The sequence below is a fragment of the Thalassophryne amazonica genome, chromosome 1 (assembly GCF_902500255.1).
Source record: "Thalassophryne amazonica chromosome 1, fThaAma1.1, whole genome shotgun sequence".
In the NCBI taxonomy this organism is placed as follows: Eukaryota; Metazoa; Chordata; class Actinopteri; order Batrachoidiformes; family Batrachoididae; genus Thalassophryne; species Thalassophryne amazonica.
In genome coordinates this window covers 111,712,186-111,728,998 of record NC_047103.1, presented here as the reverse complement: position 1 = coordinate 111,728,998, position 16,813 = coordinate 111,712,186, and the positions used below count along the sequence as shown (strand labels likewise).

At 40.8% G+C, this 16,813-nt stretch overlaps 2 protein-coding genes across 3 annotated transcripts in view; both read left to right on the top strand.

Annotated features, from left to right (window-relative positions):
* Nucleotides 1–6,093, top strand: part of LOC117513186 (zinc finger BED domain-containing protein 1-like) — a 30,767-nt gene extending 24,674 nt beyond the window's left edge. The window contains exon 2 of the mRNA XM_034173486.1: nucleotides 3,952–6,093. Within this exon, the coding sequence (XP_034029377.1) occupies nucleotides 3,987–6,026 (2,040 nt within the window). The 5' untranslated portion in view covers nucleotides 3,952–3,986 and the 3' untranslated portion in view covers nucleotides 6,027–6,093. The remainder of the gene's footprint in view (nucleotides 1–3,951) is intronic.
* dhrsx (dehydrogenase/reductase (SDR family) X-linked) overlaps nucleotides 1–16,813 on the top strand; it is a 107,908-nt gene that overhangs the window by 24,682 nt on the left and 66,413 nt on the right. The gene's annotated exons all lie outside the window — the stretch shown is intronic.

Genomic DNA, 16,813 nt, shown 5'->3' with positions numbered 1-16,813 from the left:
CTTAGCACCTATTGTGCTCTAGTTAGCACCCTCCTAATGACAGGGCAGCTGGCCCTCCTAATGATGGGACGGACACCTCTCCTGATGGCTCCCTTAACAACTCTCCTGATGACGTGAATGACTCATTACCATGAACAAAAGACTGGAACTGCTTTGACCTGAGTACCCCATTGTAACCAGGGGACAAAGCATGTCTCAGACTCCCTCCCCGGTTAAGGCTGGGTTTCAACTGTTTCACATAGAATGCCTCCTTGACCCCTCTCTCAAACCATTTCTTTTCTCTGGCTAAGATTTTAACTTCCTTCAAAACGTGTGGTTAGTGTCTGTAAGGTGGAGATGAACTGCAGACTGAGGTCCACTGGCACCCTCTCTGCGTTGCTGGTATAGCCTTTTGTGTAAAGGTTGCTTAGTCTCACCTATGTAGTGTTTGTTACAGTTTTCCTGACATCTGATAGAATACACTACATTGCGCTGTTTGTAACTAGGGATCCTGTCCTTAGGGTGAACTAATTTCTGTCTCAGGGTGTTAACCGGTTTAAAGTAAACTGGGATTTTGTGCTGCCTGAAGATTCTGAACAGCACAAAATCCCAGTTTACTTTAAACCGCAGAGAGGGCACCGGTGGACCTCAGTCTGCAGTTCATCTCCACCTTAAAGACACTAACCACACGTTTGAGGACAAGGAAATTAAAATCTTAGCCAGAGAGAATAAATGGTTATGCCCAAATATATTGTTTGCACTCATGTAGTTGGTGGCAGGGATGGTCAGTGATGCTGGAACTGGGTCATCCTGCACTATGGCTATATATGTAAGAGTATGATGTCTAAATAATGTTGTTCATTTTTTGGCTGCCTTTGTTTGTTCAAGACTACAATGGAGCCAGTACAGATCCGCATTGGGATATGGCACAAGTTTTATGTTGGATTCCCTTCCTGCCAAACGTCAGTTTTACGTGGTTTTACCGTTTTTGGTTTGTTTTTTGTTTTTAGTGCCATCAGGCCTGAATGGCCCAGGGGGAACACTGATATTGTAACTCATCCATCCATCCATTTTCTATACAGGTTAATTAATTAAGGCTCACGGTTATACGGGAGCCTATCCCAGCAGTCATGGGGTGTGACATGCCATACACCCTGGACAGCCAGTCTATCACAGTGTGTTACATATAGACAGACAAACACATTCACACCTGCACACATACCCACTATCAATTTCACCTAACCTGCATGTCTTTGGATGTGGGAGGAAACCGGAGCACCTGGACAAAAACCCACTCAAACACATGGAGAACATGCACACTCCATACAGAAAGGTCCCAAGTGGGAATCAAACCCACGACCTTCTTGCTGTGAGGCAACGGTGTTAATCACTAAGCAACCATGCTGCCTCTACTGTAAGTCATCCCATTCCAAAATATTTTGAATTGATGATTGAAGGTCTTACTGGTCAGCAGCAGTACGGTGCATCCAGAAAGTATTCACAGCACTTCACTTTTTCCATGTTTTATATTACAACCTTTTTTTTCAAAATGGATTAATAGCATTGCTGTTTTTACCCCATAACGCCATAATATTTAGTTGTTGATAGTTCAAACTATACCTTTTTGGAATCTTTATGTTCAGACAAATAATGGTACAGTTGTATAGCGTTCAATATGATTGGAGCATTTTTAAATCTTGATCTCTATGTAACCCTCCATTGACCCCTTATAGCTGCCATCCTGGGATGGATATCATATGTTTTTGGTAAGCCATGGTACACTGAGGCTGGAATGTGTCGTTTAGTCCCCTTAAGTGGTACTGATTAGGTCAAAATTGATGACTAGCTTCTGGACTAATGATTAGCACAGTGGCCTCCATCATCTGTAAATGAAAGAAGTTCGTATCCACCAGGAATATTCTTAGAGCTGGATGCCCGTTGAACTGAGTGATCTGTGAAGAATGGCCTTAGTCATGGAGATGACCAAGAACCCTATGGTCACTCTGTCGGAGCTCCAGCATTCCTCAGTGGAGAGAGGAGAACCTTCCAGAAGGACAACCATCTCTGCAGTAATCCATCAATCAGGTCTGTATGGTAAAGTGGCCACACGGAAACCACTCCTTAGTAAAAGGCACATGACAGCCCACCTGGATTTTGCCAAAAGGAACCTGAAGGACTCTCAGACCATGAGAAACAAAATTCTCTTGTCTGATAAGGCCAACATTGAACTCTTGGGTGTGAATGCCAGGTGTCATGTTTGGAGGAAACCAGGCACCATCCCTACAGTGAAGCATGGTGGTGTCAGCATCATGCTGTGGGGATGTTTTTCAGCAGCAGGAACTGACAGACTAGTCAGGATTGAGAGAAAGATGAATGCAGTAATGTACAGACACATCCTGGATGAAAACCTGCTCCAGAGCCCTCTTGACCTCAGACTGGGGCAACTGTTCATCTTTCAGCAGGGCAGTGACCCTCAGCACACAGCTAAGATATCAAAGCAGTGGCTTCAGGACAACTCTGTGAATGTCCTTGAATGACCCAGCCAGAGCCCAGACCTGAATCAAACATCTTTGGAGAGATCTGAAAATGGCTGTGCATCAATGCTCCCCATCCAACCTGATGAAGCTTGAGAGGTGCTGCACACAGGAATGGATAAAACTGCCCAAAGAGAGGTGCACCAAGCTTGTGGCATCATATTCAAGAAGACGTGAGGCTGTAATTGCTGCCAAAGATACATCAACAAAATATTGATCAAATGGAGTGAATGTACGTGAGATTTTTGTTTTTTTGAGATTTCTTTGTTTGTTTTTTTTAAATAAATTTGCAATAATAATGATAATAAAAAAAACTTGATGTCATTATGGGGTGTTGTGAGCAGAATTTTGAGGGAAAAATTATTTTATTCCATTATAGAATCAGGCGAATGCATAACAAAATGTAGATGAAGTGCTGTGAATACTTTGCAGATGCAGAGTGTGCATTTAAAGTTTGAGTTCAGAATGGTATGAATGTATCTTTTCTTTGCATTGTATTAGTAGTTGTGCTACATCATGGACCAGGATTGTCTTTAAAATGAGCGATGAACAGTAGAAAAATAACAAATACAAGACGTGGCTAAAAAAATGAATCAGTTGTGTGTGATTATTTTGAGTACACCCAGGATGCTGTTGACCAATAATGGATACTTTTATGAAAAGTACCTTGCAGGGTAAAAAACTCTTGCGGGTTCATTCCACTACAAAATGACCCTATTCATTCTTGAGTCTTTGTTGTCAAATTCAGCTATTACAATTAATCTGATGAATTGCCCCCCAAATCACCGGGGGGAAATTATGGCCGTGCACAGCTATCTTCGTAGTTGAACCTAGTAGTAGGCAAGTGATAAAGCCTTTGCCTTATGTGCTCTTGTGTTTTGGAAATTCAGTCACATTCACTTTAAGTGTTTAATTCAAGAGTTCCTTTATTTATTGTTGGTTTATTGTTTTCCTGCCAGTTACAATGGTCTCAGTTCATTTAACTTATTTTGATCTAGCCCGACAACCAGCCCTGAATTGGGCCAGATACTGGCCTCCATTTTGGAGCGGGAATTCCCACTCCTAAACGACCAATAGGAGAGCAGCACTTGCGCCACATCAAAGTGAGGCTGACGTCAGTGTCTCGGCCTCCAACCAATCACAGGCTAGGAGAGAGAGGCCAGTATCTGGCCCAATTCAGGGCCGGTTGTTCTAAATTTTGAACATGTTTGATTGAAACCTTAAATTTTCATTTGCCTTTTTACTTGTGAACTGTTTCATTAAGATATTTTGATTGATCATATTTGTTGACTACTCGTAAATGTATCAAACATTAGTACTCTAACGTTAGCTAAACTTAGTCTGTCTTTCTAACTGCTATAACTGAAAGAAAAAACAAATAATCTTTCATATATTTTTCAACTTGTAAGGCTCTTCAAATGTTTGTCACTATTTGTAGGTACTCACTAAGTGGATTGCTTACCAAAGGAACCAATGGAGGGTAAAGGTTCAGGACCTTCCTGCTCTGGCCTCAAACTAGTTGCACACCCACGTGCAAAAAGCAAAATCTGGAAATACTTTGGCTTTGACACAGATGCAGACGGGTGCATACTGCACTGGAAAAGGATATATTGTCGTGTGTGTATGAATCAAATTGCATACTCGGGAAACACCTCAAATCTGTCCTATCACCTGGAAAGGAACCATCCAGTGGAATTCAGCGAGTTTGTGAAGAGCAACACGGATCATGTGCGTGAAGCATTTGCCACAGCATTCACTAGGTTAAAGACGGAACCTTCAAGTGTATATGTTCAATCCCATGACACAAATTTAAGGCAGAGCTTAAACTATGAAAGCAGACCACACAATGATCTGACAATGGCTGTCATCAACTTCATCTGTGAAGGACTGTATCCTGTATCTGTACTTGAAGAGCCTACTTTCAAGACTTTATTAACTACAGTTGATCCCGGGTACTCTCCACCAAGTAAAACTGACCTGGTAGCTAAAATGCTTCCTCAGATGTATTGCCGCACCCGTGATATTGTCTTTACTGAGCTTGCTGGGGTAGTGAATTGTGGAGTTACTACAGACCTTTGGCAAAGCCAAACCCAGAACAGGACTTACATTTCACTGTCTGTGCATTCTGTTCATTACAGCAATACAGTTAACTTCACTATGACCAGCAAGTGCCTCAAGACTTTTGAAGTTCAAGAGGACAACACAGCCGAGAATATCACCAGAGCAATGTATGAAGCCTTTGTTGAATGGGGGATAATTCACAAAGTCAGTGGAGCCACCACAAATGGTTCAGTAGACATTGTGAAAGCTTGCTCACTTCTGGAATTGTCAGTGGAAATGCCTTGTCTAGGACATACCATTAATTGTTCCCTGGATGAAGCCTTTCAGCTGCCAAGAGTTGATCGTTTTTTAGGAAGTTGCCGCAAGCTTGTTGATCATTTTAGAGAAACAGCTATGTATATACTTAGAGAAAAACAGAAGCACCATGGCCTATCTCAGTGTACATTAATCACAGACAGGGGTAAGTCTTGGTTGGCCACACTAGCAATGTTACAAAGACTGAAACAGCAGCAGGTTGCAGTAACTGCAGTACTTGTTGACAGTTCTAGCACCCAACAGTTCAGCTTTGGTGGTACTGACTGGGTAGTGTTGGAGGGCTTGATTGATATCCTCCAACCTTTTAAAGTTGTGGCAGATATGATTACTGCTTGCAGTTATCCAACCATTAGCATGGTGAGGCCAGTACTTCATATGCTGCTGAACACCACACTCAAGGTCAAAGAAAGTGACCACAAAGAAATCAGCATGGCCAAAGAAGTCATTTTCAAGGTGCTATCCAACACCTATTCCCAGAATTCACAGCAAACACAAGAGATTTCAACATTCCTGAATATTGCTACATTCCTGGATCCCCGGTACAAGAAGTTGCCTTTCCTGTCAGCACAAGAACGCTCCCAGGTTGAGAACAGTGTAATTGAGGAGGCAAAAGCAATCCTTGAGAAACAGGCAGCTGAGCGGGCATGCTTTGATGATTTCTCTTTGGTATCTGTTGAGCCACCTGCCAAAAAACATGCATCATTAAGAGAAACTTCAAACAGCAACACAACCCAGGACAACCCTTTAGCTGCAATATTTTGCCAGTCTGATGCAGACCAGAGCCAGGAGGAGCTACATGCTCAGGTGGTGGAGGAGCTGAGCAACTACAAATCACAAAGGGTCCTAGGGCTGAATGAAGACCCTTTACTTTGGTGGACAAGTCATGCAGCTTTGTTTCCCACACTCCCAAAGGTGCTCCAGAAGTACTGGTGTGTACCTGCTACAAGTGTCCCATGTCACAGACTATTCAGCTCTTCGGGCATGGTTTTGTGTGGAAAGAGGAACCGTATAGCTCCAGCACTAGTAGATCAGCAGATCTTCCTGTATGAAAACTCACGGGGCTACTTTGAACCTGAACCATGCGAAGATGATGTGGACAGTGCTTGGGATGTAAACTGTAGTGTCAGTCAACCTTGACTGTCTGATTTAAAAAAAAAAAAAAAAAAAAAAAAAAAAAAAAAAAAAAAAAAAAAAAAAAAAAATATAAGACATCCAATGATGAGCTCCCCCAAAAAATGGAAAACTATTTTGTGAAGACCAAACCATGCTGGGATTTTTTTATTATTTTTTTTAAATAAAGTGCTCATAAAAGCATGTTGAAGACAGGAAAAAAACAGGTTGGATTGCATGACGCTGCAGTGCAGACAAAGTAGTGCTATGAAAGTATTGCAAACTGGCCTATCTTGGCTCTTCAGGTCATCATCTCAGTCAATTGGTAAGATTGGTGTCGCATTCTGACCACTTTCTAGACGAGTAAATGCTTAAAAAGGTCCTTAGAATTTCCTGCGAAGGGATGAGGAACGTGCCTATGGACATTTTTAAGGATTTAAAAAATATGTTTAACTGTTTCTATGATCAGAATAAAACTGAATGAAGAGTTGCTCTATAACTTGCATGAACAACTAGTCTTGGTTATGGTGGGGGAGAAAGGTGGACATAAAAAGCACATGATGATTCTGCTGCCATCTTTATGAAGATTTATTTTTTTTATTTTTTATTTTTTTCAGTTTGAGCAGTAAAAATGGAAAAATGTGTATCTGTTGTTGAAATAAAGTTATGCAGGGGACAGCAGGAGCAAAAACAATGCAGATGTCAGTATAGCCACAGTGCAGCAGTCAGGGAAGAACTTCATTAGGGAAGTACAGCAGCGCAAGGCCCCCTGGGAAAAGTCTAAATAATTGATTTATTGTGTTATGTTTGGTGATTTTGTTTATGTAGACAAGTGAATGTGGTGTTAAAAGATGTATGTTGCAGATGTATGACATGTTTTTCAGCTGTATTTCCAAAGAGGGGGCAAATGTCTTATATTCAATCCAATACTGTACCTTTTTAAGGTGCTCAACCGTCCATCATGCACCCTGGAATACAGTGATATGGTGTTAACGTGCATACTGAAATGTGTGTGTCTGTTGGTTTTTGTCCATATACAGCATGGTTACAATGATGTCTCCTTTTATTTCATACTCCATAAAAACATCAAGATATTTTAGATGGCTCATCCTGTGCTTCAAGGCATAATATTAGATGTTATGTTGGGAGGAGTGGAGTATAGCAACAGACCTGAAATAAATCTTGCTCTCTATCAGTGCTCTTAGCAAGTCCGTCACAATTTTAAATCATAAAATCAACTCACTCATGGTTATACTAAAGATGTTCTAAGCTCTATTTTATTTGATCAAAGTTTATCACTCCACATTATACACGTTATGGTTTATAATGTCATAACAGTATAATACAATACATAATATAACAATACATCATTTTGATTACTCCATCCTAAGAGTAACCAAGTTACATTACTAGTTAACCTATTAGCTACATTTGGCAGCTACTGATAAAGTAACTAATGAAGTAACTCTGGCAACACTGGTTATAATTTACAGTGCTATGCACCTTGTATTTCTTATATGTGCTTACCTGTTGCCTCGCTCTGTTTCTGCAGGCTGGGGAGTAGCCCTTTTAAGTTTTGTGGCCACACTTGATGATTTTTTGATGCCAAAATCTGAAAGTACGCCATGTCATGGTGATGTAATAAGCTTCACACCAAATGCCTGCATTCTCAAATAAGACAAATTAGAAATGAGACGAGTATAAAAATGTAATACTGAAATGTGCAGAAAACATTCAAAAATCATTTTCTGTCATAGGTTTTTGATGTTACTGTGGCAAAAAAGTCCAGTGTGTGGGCCAGTAACATGGCCAGTGTATTTAAAAAGAAAAAAAAACCCTGTAGTGAGACAGCATGCTCATAAACAGTCAGCATGATCACATTACAGCTATCTAAATGTTTCGCTGCTGAGAAATGCAGGTAAATAAATAAAGGTTGTAATAGTAATGTAACGGGTGTTTTTGTTCTGTGTCTGTGACTCATTCCTTGGTGCCAGAGACTGTATATATTTATTGCACACCCCTCTGTGACATCACCACTGATGCCACAGTTACTTTGAAAAAGTAGTCCAATTACTGATTACTCCTTGAAAAGTAACTTACATTACTGATTACTCAATTTTAAAAATAAGTTAGATTACTAGCTACTTTATTAGTTACATTCAACAGCTGCTGACAACCCCACCCACCACCACCTCTATGTGAAAATGATCATTGGTTTTGCCAATACTCACATTATTGGAAGTTCATTTTTAACAGTAATGTAAACAATGTATGTCCTGACATTTTAAGTTTAACTTAAATTCTATTTCCTGAAAAAAAGTTTGTAAAACATGAAAAAAATTCAGGCTTTCTTTACTTCAATGAACATAAATACTTGTTTTACAACCCCTGGCAAAAATTATGGAATCACCGGCCTCTGAGGATGTTCATTCAGTTGTTTAATTTTGTGGAAAAAAAGCAGATCACAGACATGACACAAAACTAAAGTCATTTCAAATGGCAACTTTCTGGCTTTAAGAAACACTATAAGAAATCAAGAAAAAAAGATTGTGACAGTCAGTAACGGTTACTTTTTTAGACCAAGCAGAGGAAAAAATATGGAATCACTCAATTCTGAGGAATAAATTATGGAATCACCCTGTAAATTTCCATCCCCCAAACTAAAACCTGCATCAAATCAGATCTGCTCGTTGACATTTACCCTATGCCATGACATTGATGCTATGTGTCTTTTTGCAAGAAACATTCTCACAGTTTTTGCTCTATGGCAAGATGCATTATCATCTTGAAAAATGATTTCATCATCCCCAAATATCCTTTCAATTGTCCAAAATATCAACGTAAACTTGTGCATTTATTGATGATGTAATGACAGCCATCCCCCAGTGCCTTTACCTGACATGCAGCCCCATATCATCAATGACTGTGGAAATTTACATGTTCTCTTCAGGCAATCATCTTTATAAATCTCATTGGAACGGCACCAAACAAAAGTTCCAGCATCATCACCTTGCCCAATGCAGATTTGAGATTCATCACTGAATATCCCTTTCATCCAGTCATCCACAGTCCACGATTGCTTTTCCTTAGCCCATTGTAACCTTGTTTATTCTGTTTAGGTGTTAATGATGGCTTTCGTTTAGCTTTTCTGTATGTAAATCCCATTTCCTTTAGGCGGTTTCTTACAGTTCAGTCATAGACGTTGACTCCAGTTTCCTCCCATTCGTTCCTCATTTGTTTTGTTGTGCATTTTTGGATTTTTGAGGCATATTGCTTTAAGTTTTCTGTCTTGACGCTTTGATGTCTTCCTTGGTCTACCAGTATGTTTGCCTTTAGCAACCTTCCCATGTTTTTTGTATTTGGTCCTGAGTTTAGACACAGCTGACTGTGAACAACCAACACCAAGAGTTTGTTTCAACTGACATCTCTCGTGTTGGAGCCATGATTCATGTCAGTCCACTTGGTGCAACAGCTCTCCAAGGTGTGATCACTCCTTTTTAGATGCAGACTAATGAGCAGATCTGATATGATGCAGGTGTTAGTTTTGGGAATTAAAATTTACAGGGTGATTCCATAATTTTTTCCTCAGAATTGAATGATTCCATATTTTTTTCCTCTGCTTGGTCAAACAGTAACCGTTACTGACTGCCACAATCTTTTTTTCTTGATTTCTTAGTGTTTCTTAAAGCCAGAAAGTTGCCATTTGAAATGACTTTAGTTTTGTGTCATGTGTGTGTGATCTGCTTTTTTTCTACAAAATTAAACAACAGAATGAACATCCTCCGAGGCCGGTGATTCCATAATTTTTGCCAGGGGTTGTATAAAAAATAAAGCCAGTCTTTCATGACCACATATTTAACTATTGACAACACTGTAATGGTAAAACCATTTATAATCTACATTGTTTATAAATGTAACTATTCTTTCTAACATTTAAATTCTTTCTAAACATTTCAGTCATTGAAATTATTAGTAATAGTAGTAGTATAAAAAAAAATGTCTTCAAAAGTAGACCTTTTAATTTAGGGGTGTTGTTGTTGGGGGGTGGGGCACCACCTTCACACCCAAAATCCCCCTTTCCCTGTGGAATCGCTCCTGGTTTGCCATCTGAGAGGAAGAATGGATAATGAGTATTTATGCAGAAAGCAACGACCTGATTAACAGGTAAGAAGGTTTTATCAACGTTTTTACGTCATGTCATCTCAGAGACTTGAGGCACACTTGGGTAGGAAAAGCATTAGTATTTGTTAATGTGTCACAGGTCTTCAGATGTTTTTTCCAAGGACACTCGCAGAACAGCAGAGTTTCAAAGCAAAAAAGTGCAAAAATATTTATTTAAAGCTCAGTGCAGGTGTGCTGCTGTCACCGCTCTTTGAGATATGATAACTGTTGTTTTTTTTTTTGTTTTGTTTTTTCCCCAACTTGGAGCTGCTGCATGAAACAGCAGATGAACAGCTCTCAGCATCAAACACTAAAAGTGGGCAGTTCAGGCTTACCCCCCTGCCCACAGGCCAGTTTTAATGCTGCGATCGGCCCACACTATCTCTGCGATCGTTTGCAATCGACGTATTGGGCACCCCTAATTTATACTGTGTAAAAATACAAAAGTAATTGTAACGCACAGTGACTTGGAGAAGTAACATTAAACTGATTTACTGATTTGGAAAATTAACGCGTTAGATTACTCATTACTGAAAAAGCCTTCAGATTAGAGTAGCGCATTACTAAGGGTCCCTTCACACATAGTACGAATAAGTACAAATCAGGGCGAATCACTGCGGAACAGCTCATATGAGTGAACCACCCAAATATCGAGCCAAAGGGCAGGCATGCCAAGATGGTGACTTATACAGCCACCCCATGTGAGCTTCAGACACTTTACAAAAGTTATGCGTAATGTCCAGTGATGCCGGGAACGTGTTACTAAAGGCCCCCTCACACAGTACGAATGTGGTTGAATTGCACATGAATCAGGAATCATGCAATACGTGTAAAATTGTAGCTGTCTCCAACACCTCGTACACCTGTTGCTACAACTCTTTGCACACACCAGCGGCTGAAAGACAAGAGTGTGCCCTGTGAGAGCCCATCGAACCCTCACAGCAGGTGTCGGCCATGGTGGATGTGAAATTTGTCTAAGTGTCCCCATGAGTGTGGCTCTGCAACCAGACACAGTGACACGTTGGTGTGTGCACTGAACTGACAGGTGGTGTGGCCGCCGACAGGAGCAGCTGATGAGATCTGTGGATCTGGACATCACAGCTGGACAACCCATACTGTATTTAGACAGACATGCACTAACAACTGCCAACTGTGCATGTGTGTGTGTGCTTGCTGTCATCACATGGACATACATAAAAACTGCTGTTGCATTGGTGTGCAGCAAGCGTGCACAGGCTACCCCAGGTGAAACGGACCGGCCGATCATAACACGCTGCGGCGATCTGAATGTCATGTGACCCACGTGAGCTCTGTTCCACATGATGCAGTGTCAGTACTGCGGCGCGCCGTCCACAAGACGTGTTGGGCCGGACATGCAACCAGCAGATGTGCACATGATGAGAGCATACTGCTGCTCATTCATGTCATCTCATGACTGTACGTCTGTGACCATGGGTCATCTACAGAGGAACAGACGGATCACACTTGTATTGTCCGCTTGATAAGAGGGATTCAATAAAATGTGTTTTTATATGGTGTGATTTTATTTCTTTTTAAATATGTCAATGTCCTCCTTGATATCAGGCATTTTCCCGCACCTTTTACAGGACAGCAGTGGTAGCTCAGTGGTAATGTTTCTGGTTGACTGTTGGAACTTTTGGAAGCTGCAGGTTCGAATCCTGTGGGTGGTATGTATTTTTTTTTTTTTTTTTTTTTTTTTTTTTTTTTGGTCACAGCAGCTGCACGATGTGGTTACACATTGTGCAGTGTGTTCCCACATGCACAAAACCATCGTAGCATGTATTTTTTCTCTTATTTTTTTCACAGCAGCTGCACGATGTGTAACCACATTGCACAGCTACTCACACTGTTCTCGCATACGACACCATCGCACTGGGATCAGTCATGCCTGCCCTTAGGCTCAATGTTTGTGGGATTCGCTCATACAAGCTGTTTCGCCATGAGTTGTCCTGATTTATACTTAATTGTACTATGTGTGAAGGGGCCTTAAGCAATGCCATAATGTCGCTGCGCCAAAGTCTTGCCATTTTTCTGAAATGGCGATGGGATGTTGCTTTCTGTTCTGTTGCCCCCCCCCACCCCCCAACTTGTAAAATGTAACCATTTTTAAGGTTTTTTTTTTATTATTATTGTTATTATTTTAAGGTTAGTGGACTGGATCCCTGCGTGATTGTGTTTTTTTTTTTTTTTTTAATCCCTCTTTCTCTGTGATTCAGCAGATGCACTTCAGCTGGAGGTTGAACATGCAAGTCTTGCAGTCAGGTTTATTCACCCCCCCCCCGTTTGTGAAGCGTTGTGTGTTGCCCAAAAAAGTGAAAATTAAAAAACAAAACACATTGTGAGTCTGAGCAAAACACAGAAGAAAGAGTGGTCTTCTGCTGAGAGCCCCTCACACCAGGCAGAGAGAGACAGCAGCCAGCTTCAACTGTGGGTACCCGGCCACCGGGTCAATAGTCACTCCCCATGTTGGGCTGACCGTGTGTTTTTTAAAAATAGGCAAACACACTGCTTCACTTTAAATGCACAGTAAGTCTATTTCAGATCAGTGTGGGCCCTCTTTCTCTTTAAAGGCTTTATTTTACTCTGGGTTGCGTTGGAAAGCTGTAGCTTTTAGTGCTAAATTGATTAGCTGTTACACGGCCTGTGCGCATGCTCTGGTTTTCTGTTTTTCTTTCTGGGGACATTACAGCGCCATACACAGGCCTGGCATATGTACTACAATGTTAAATGGAGCTTCACGGCACAGAATTTGCCTTGAATAATTGTTTCAGCCATACATCTTGCAGATGTGCCAGAATCGCCAACCAAACAGTCCCCTCTAAAAATTAACTATCAGATGTCAATATAAAACTTCTTAAATGATTCTAAAGTCAAAGCAGAATCGAGGTTGTTTTAAGCAGAAACTAGGCGATAATCTGTGAATCGCTACTGACTCTCCAAAATAATGTGTGCACGTCAGACTAAGATGTGCTGCTGTGGCGCTCTGATCGCTCCCCGGTTTTTTTTTTTATTGTGAAATAATGCTGAATTTATGTGGAAATGATTGTTGTACAAAAGCGTCAGATATCTTGCCGAGATAGATGGTGACCAGGGTGCAGTTTTAAGTAGAAACGTGATACTCCATGAACCGCGGCTAATGACGCATGCAAAGGGAAGGCAGGGAGGACCGATTATTAGGGGAGACCGTTTGGTCGGCAACACCGGCGCTTTCTGCTTGGCCGGTATAGGCACAAGCTATATGACAAACCAATGCAATCAGGCTGTACCTGTCCTATGAAAAATGTATTTGTCATTATACTGACAGTATCAGGACATTGCTCATGTAATGGTTACAGAATTATCATAATGGCAGAATACTTTGTGTTAATTGTTTAAATTGTCACATGTCCTAACCATTTTTAGAATAGGCTGATAATGTTTTGTATTTACAGTTATATGAGTTCTTCAAAAATTCCTTGAAGTCTGTCTTTTTCTTTCCAGAGCAAAACTTTCCTTTTTATTTTGTTTGGATTGGATTTCAGGTACTTACTTCCTGGAACTATGTACTGTTTGTAAAATTGATTGGAGTGGCTATGAAATCTTGTGTTTTCACATTTTCATCCCAAACATTTGAGACTGAAAAATAAACACGCAATCCTATTTATCGAGAACTGCTGATCGTGCATACAGAAGTCAGTGAGATACATTACGAATTAAACTGCAAAGTCAGTGGTGTTCTGAAAACAACTGCATTGTGTTGAAAATACAAAGTAAATCATGAATGGAAACATTCTGTAGCGGGGAGACTATTTGGAGTCCAACAGTTCCATCAAGTATAAATACAAGTGGGCCTGGTTAGAGAAGGACCAAAATCGTGATTTATTTACGAGATCTATTAGAAAAGTATCCGACCTTATTATTTTTTTCAAAAACCATATGGATTTGAATCACGTGTGATTACATCAGACATGCTTGAACCCTCGTGGGCATGTGAGAGTTTTTTCACGCCTGTCGGTTACGTCATTCGCCTGTGGGCAGTCTTTGAGTGAGGAGTCGCCCACCCTCTCGTCAATTTTTTTTCATTGTTTAGGAATGGCTCAGAGACTGCTGCTTTGTTTGATCAAAATTTTTTCAAAACTAAGGCACAACTGAGTGGACACCATTCGATAAATTCAGCTGGTTTTCGGTAAAAATTTTAACGGCTGATAAGAGATTTTGGTCTGGTAGTGTCGCTGTAAGGACGGCCCACAGCGCCTGACGGCGATCTGCGCTTCGAGGCGGCAGCGTCTCGCCGTTTCAAGTTGAAAACTTCCACATTTCAGGCTCTGTTGACCCAGTAAGTTGTCAGAGAACAGAGAACTTTCAGAAGAAGTCGGCATGAGGAGTTTATTCGGACATTCCATTGTTAACGGACATTTTGTAATGAATGAATGAAAGAACGTGCGGGCAGAGTCGCATGTCGGGCCGGACCCGACCTCGGGGGGTCGCGACAGGAAAAACACCTCCGTTGGAAACCTTAACGGGCAAGTTGGAACATGCCCAAGCTGTTAAACAATTTCTCAGTTACTCACTTGTTGAAAGCCATCAAAAGCCGCCTGAATTTTACAAATGGTTTTCAACACGGAGGTGGTGTTCCTGTCACGGCGCACACAGATTTGCCGAGTCGTCACGGAAATGACTCGGCGAATTTGCGCGCAAGTCTTTCATTAAAAAATGTCCTTAAACAATGGAATGTCCACATAAAGTCCTCATGCCGGCCTCTTCTGAATCTTCTCTGTTCTCTCACAACGTCCTGAGTGAATTAAGCCTTAAATTAGAATGTTTTCAGGTCGAAACAGGCCGACAACGGCGCCTGGAAGTGCTGCACGACGTCCTGCTCTGTGGGAAGTCCTTACACTGACAGAAACACCCCATAATCTCTCATCAGCCGTTAAACTTTTCACCGAAAACCAGCTTAATTTCTCGAATAGTGTCCACTCGGATATTCCTCACAGGTCCAGAAAAAATTTTGATAAAGCAACGCGCGCCATCTCGAGCAGCGTGTGAAACAAAGGAATTCAGCCGAGAGGGCGGGATCACATCTCACTCAAGGCCTGCCCACAGGGAAATAACGTCACCGACACACGTGAAAAAACTCACGCATGCGCACGAGGGTTCAAGCATGATTGGTGTAATCGCACGTCATTCAAATCCATATAGTTAAAAAAAATAATAAAAGGGTCGGTTTATTATCTAATAGACCTCGTATTAAGTCATCTATATGAAAAATTCAAACACCTTGGTAAGTCTTTTACAATCTTATTATATCGTGTATTGTTGACAGCACAGACAGCTGTATTGTCCATGAATTTGTTGTCAATTGACATGATACAAGTTATTTCACAAAAATCTATATTTGGGATGAAGTTACGCCAAACTATTCCTGCAAACTACATATGTTTTATTTCTGTTTTGACCAAGCATGTAAAATATGTATTTTATGGCTTCATCTATTAGACGTGCATGAAATGTTCATGTAGAAAAAAACACTGAATACGCTTGTAGAAGTCAAATATTGATGTGAAAATTTTTGTTTTGTTTGTTTGTTTTGTGTTTTTTTTTTATTTATTTATTTATTTTTGCACTTCACAAAAATTGTAAGTAGCCCAGAAATGTTATGTCAGTACTGGGTGGGAAAAGCTGTTATTCCCATTTATATAAGTGAATAAGAATGAAACTTAAACCCGTATTAGTGTTGAGAAGTGGAAGTGACATTGGTGACTATTAATGAACAGCAGGTAGAGCTTTACTTGTGTCAAGTTTTATTTTCATTATGTTAACTGAAGTCAAATGTTTGGAGAAGTGTAGCTATAGTAGTGGTGCAGCTTAGCTAAATTTTCTGTAACAGTTGTTCATTTTGTGACTAAACCACCAGGTGTAGCACACATACAGTGAGGAAAATAAGTATTTGAACACCCTGCAATTTTGCAAGTTCTCCCACTTAGAAATCATGGAGGGGTCTGAAATTTTCATCTTAGGTGTATGTCCACTGTGAGAGACATAATCTAAAAAAAATCTGGAAATCACAATGTGATTTTTTTTTTAATTTATTTGTATGTTTCTGCTGCAAATAAGTATTTGAAAACCTGTGAAAATCAATGTTAATATTTGGTACAGTAGCCTTTGTTTGCAATGACCTCTGTAGTTTTTCACCAGGTTTGCACACACTGCAGCAGGGATTTTGGTCCACTCCTCCATACAGAGCTTCTCTAGAGCTTTCAGGTCTGGCGTTTCAGCTCCCTCCAAAGATTTTCTATTGAGTTCAGGTCTGGAGACTGGCCAGGCCACTCCAGGACCTTGAAATGCTTCTTACGGAGCCCCTCTTTAGTTGCCCTGGCTGTGTGTTTGGGGTCATTGTCATGCTGGAAGACCCAGCCATGACCCATCTTCAATGCTCTGAGGGAAGGAGGTTGTTTGCCAAAATCTCACAATACATAACCCCATCCATCCTCCCTTCAATATGGTGCTATAGTCCTGTCTCCTTTGCAGAAGAGCACCCCCAGAGTATGATGTTTCCACCCCCATGCTTTACGGTTGGGATGGTTTTCTTGGGGTTGTTCTCATCCTCTAAACATGGTAAGTGGAGTTGATTCCAAAAAGCTCAATTCTGGTCT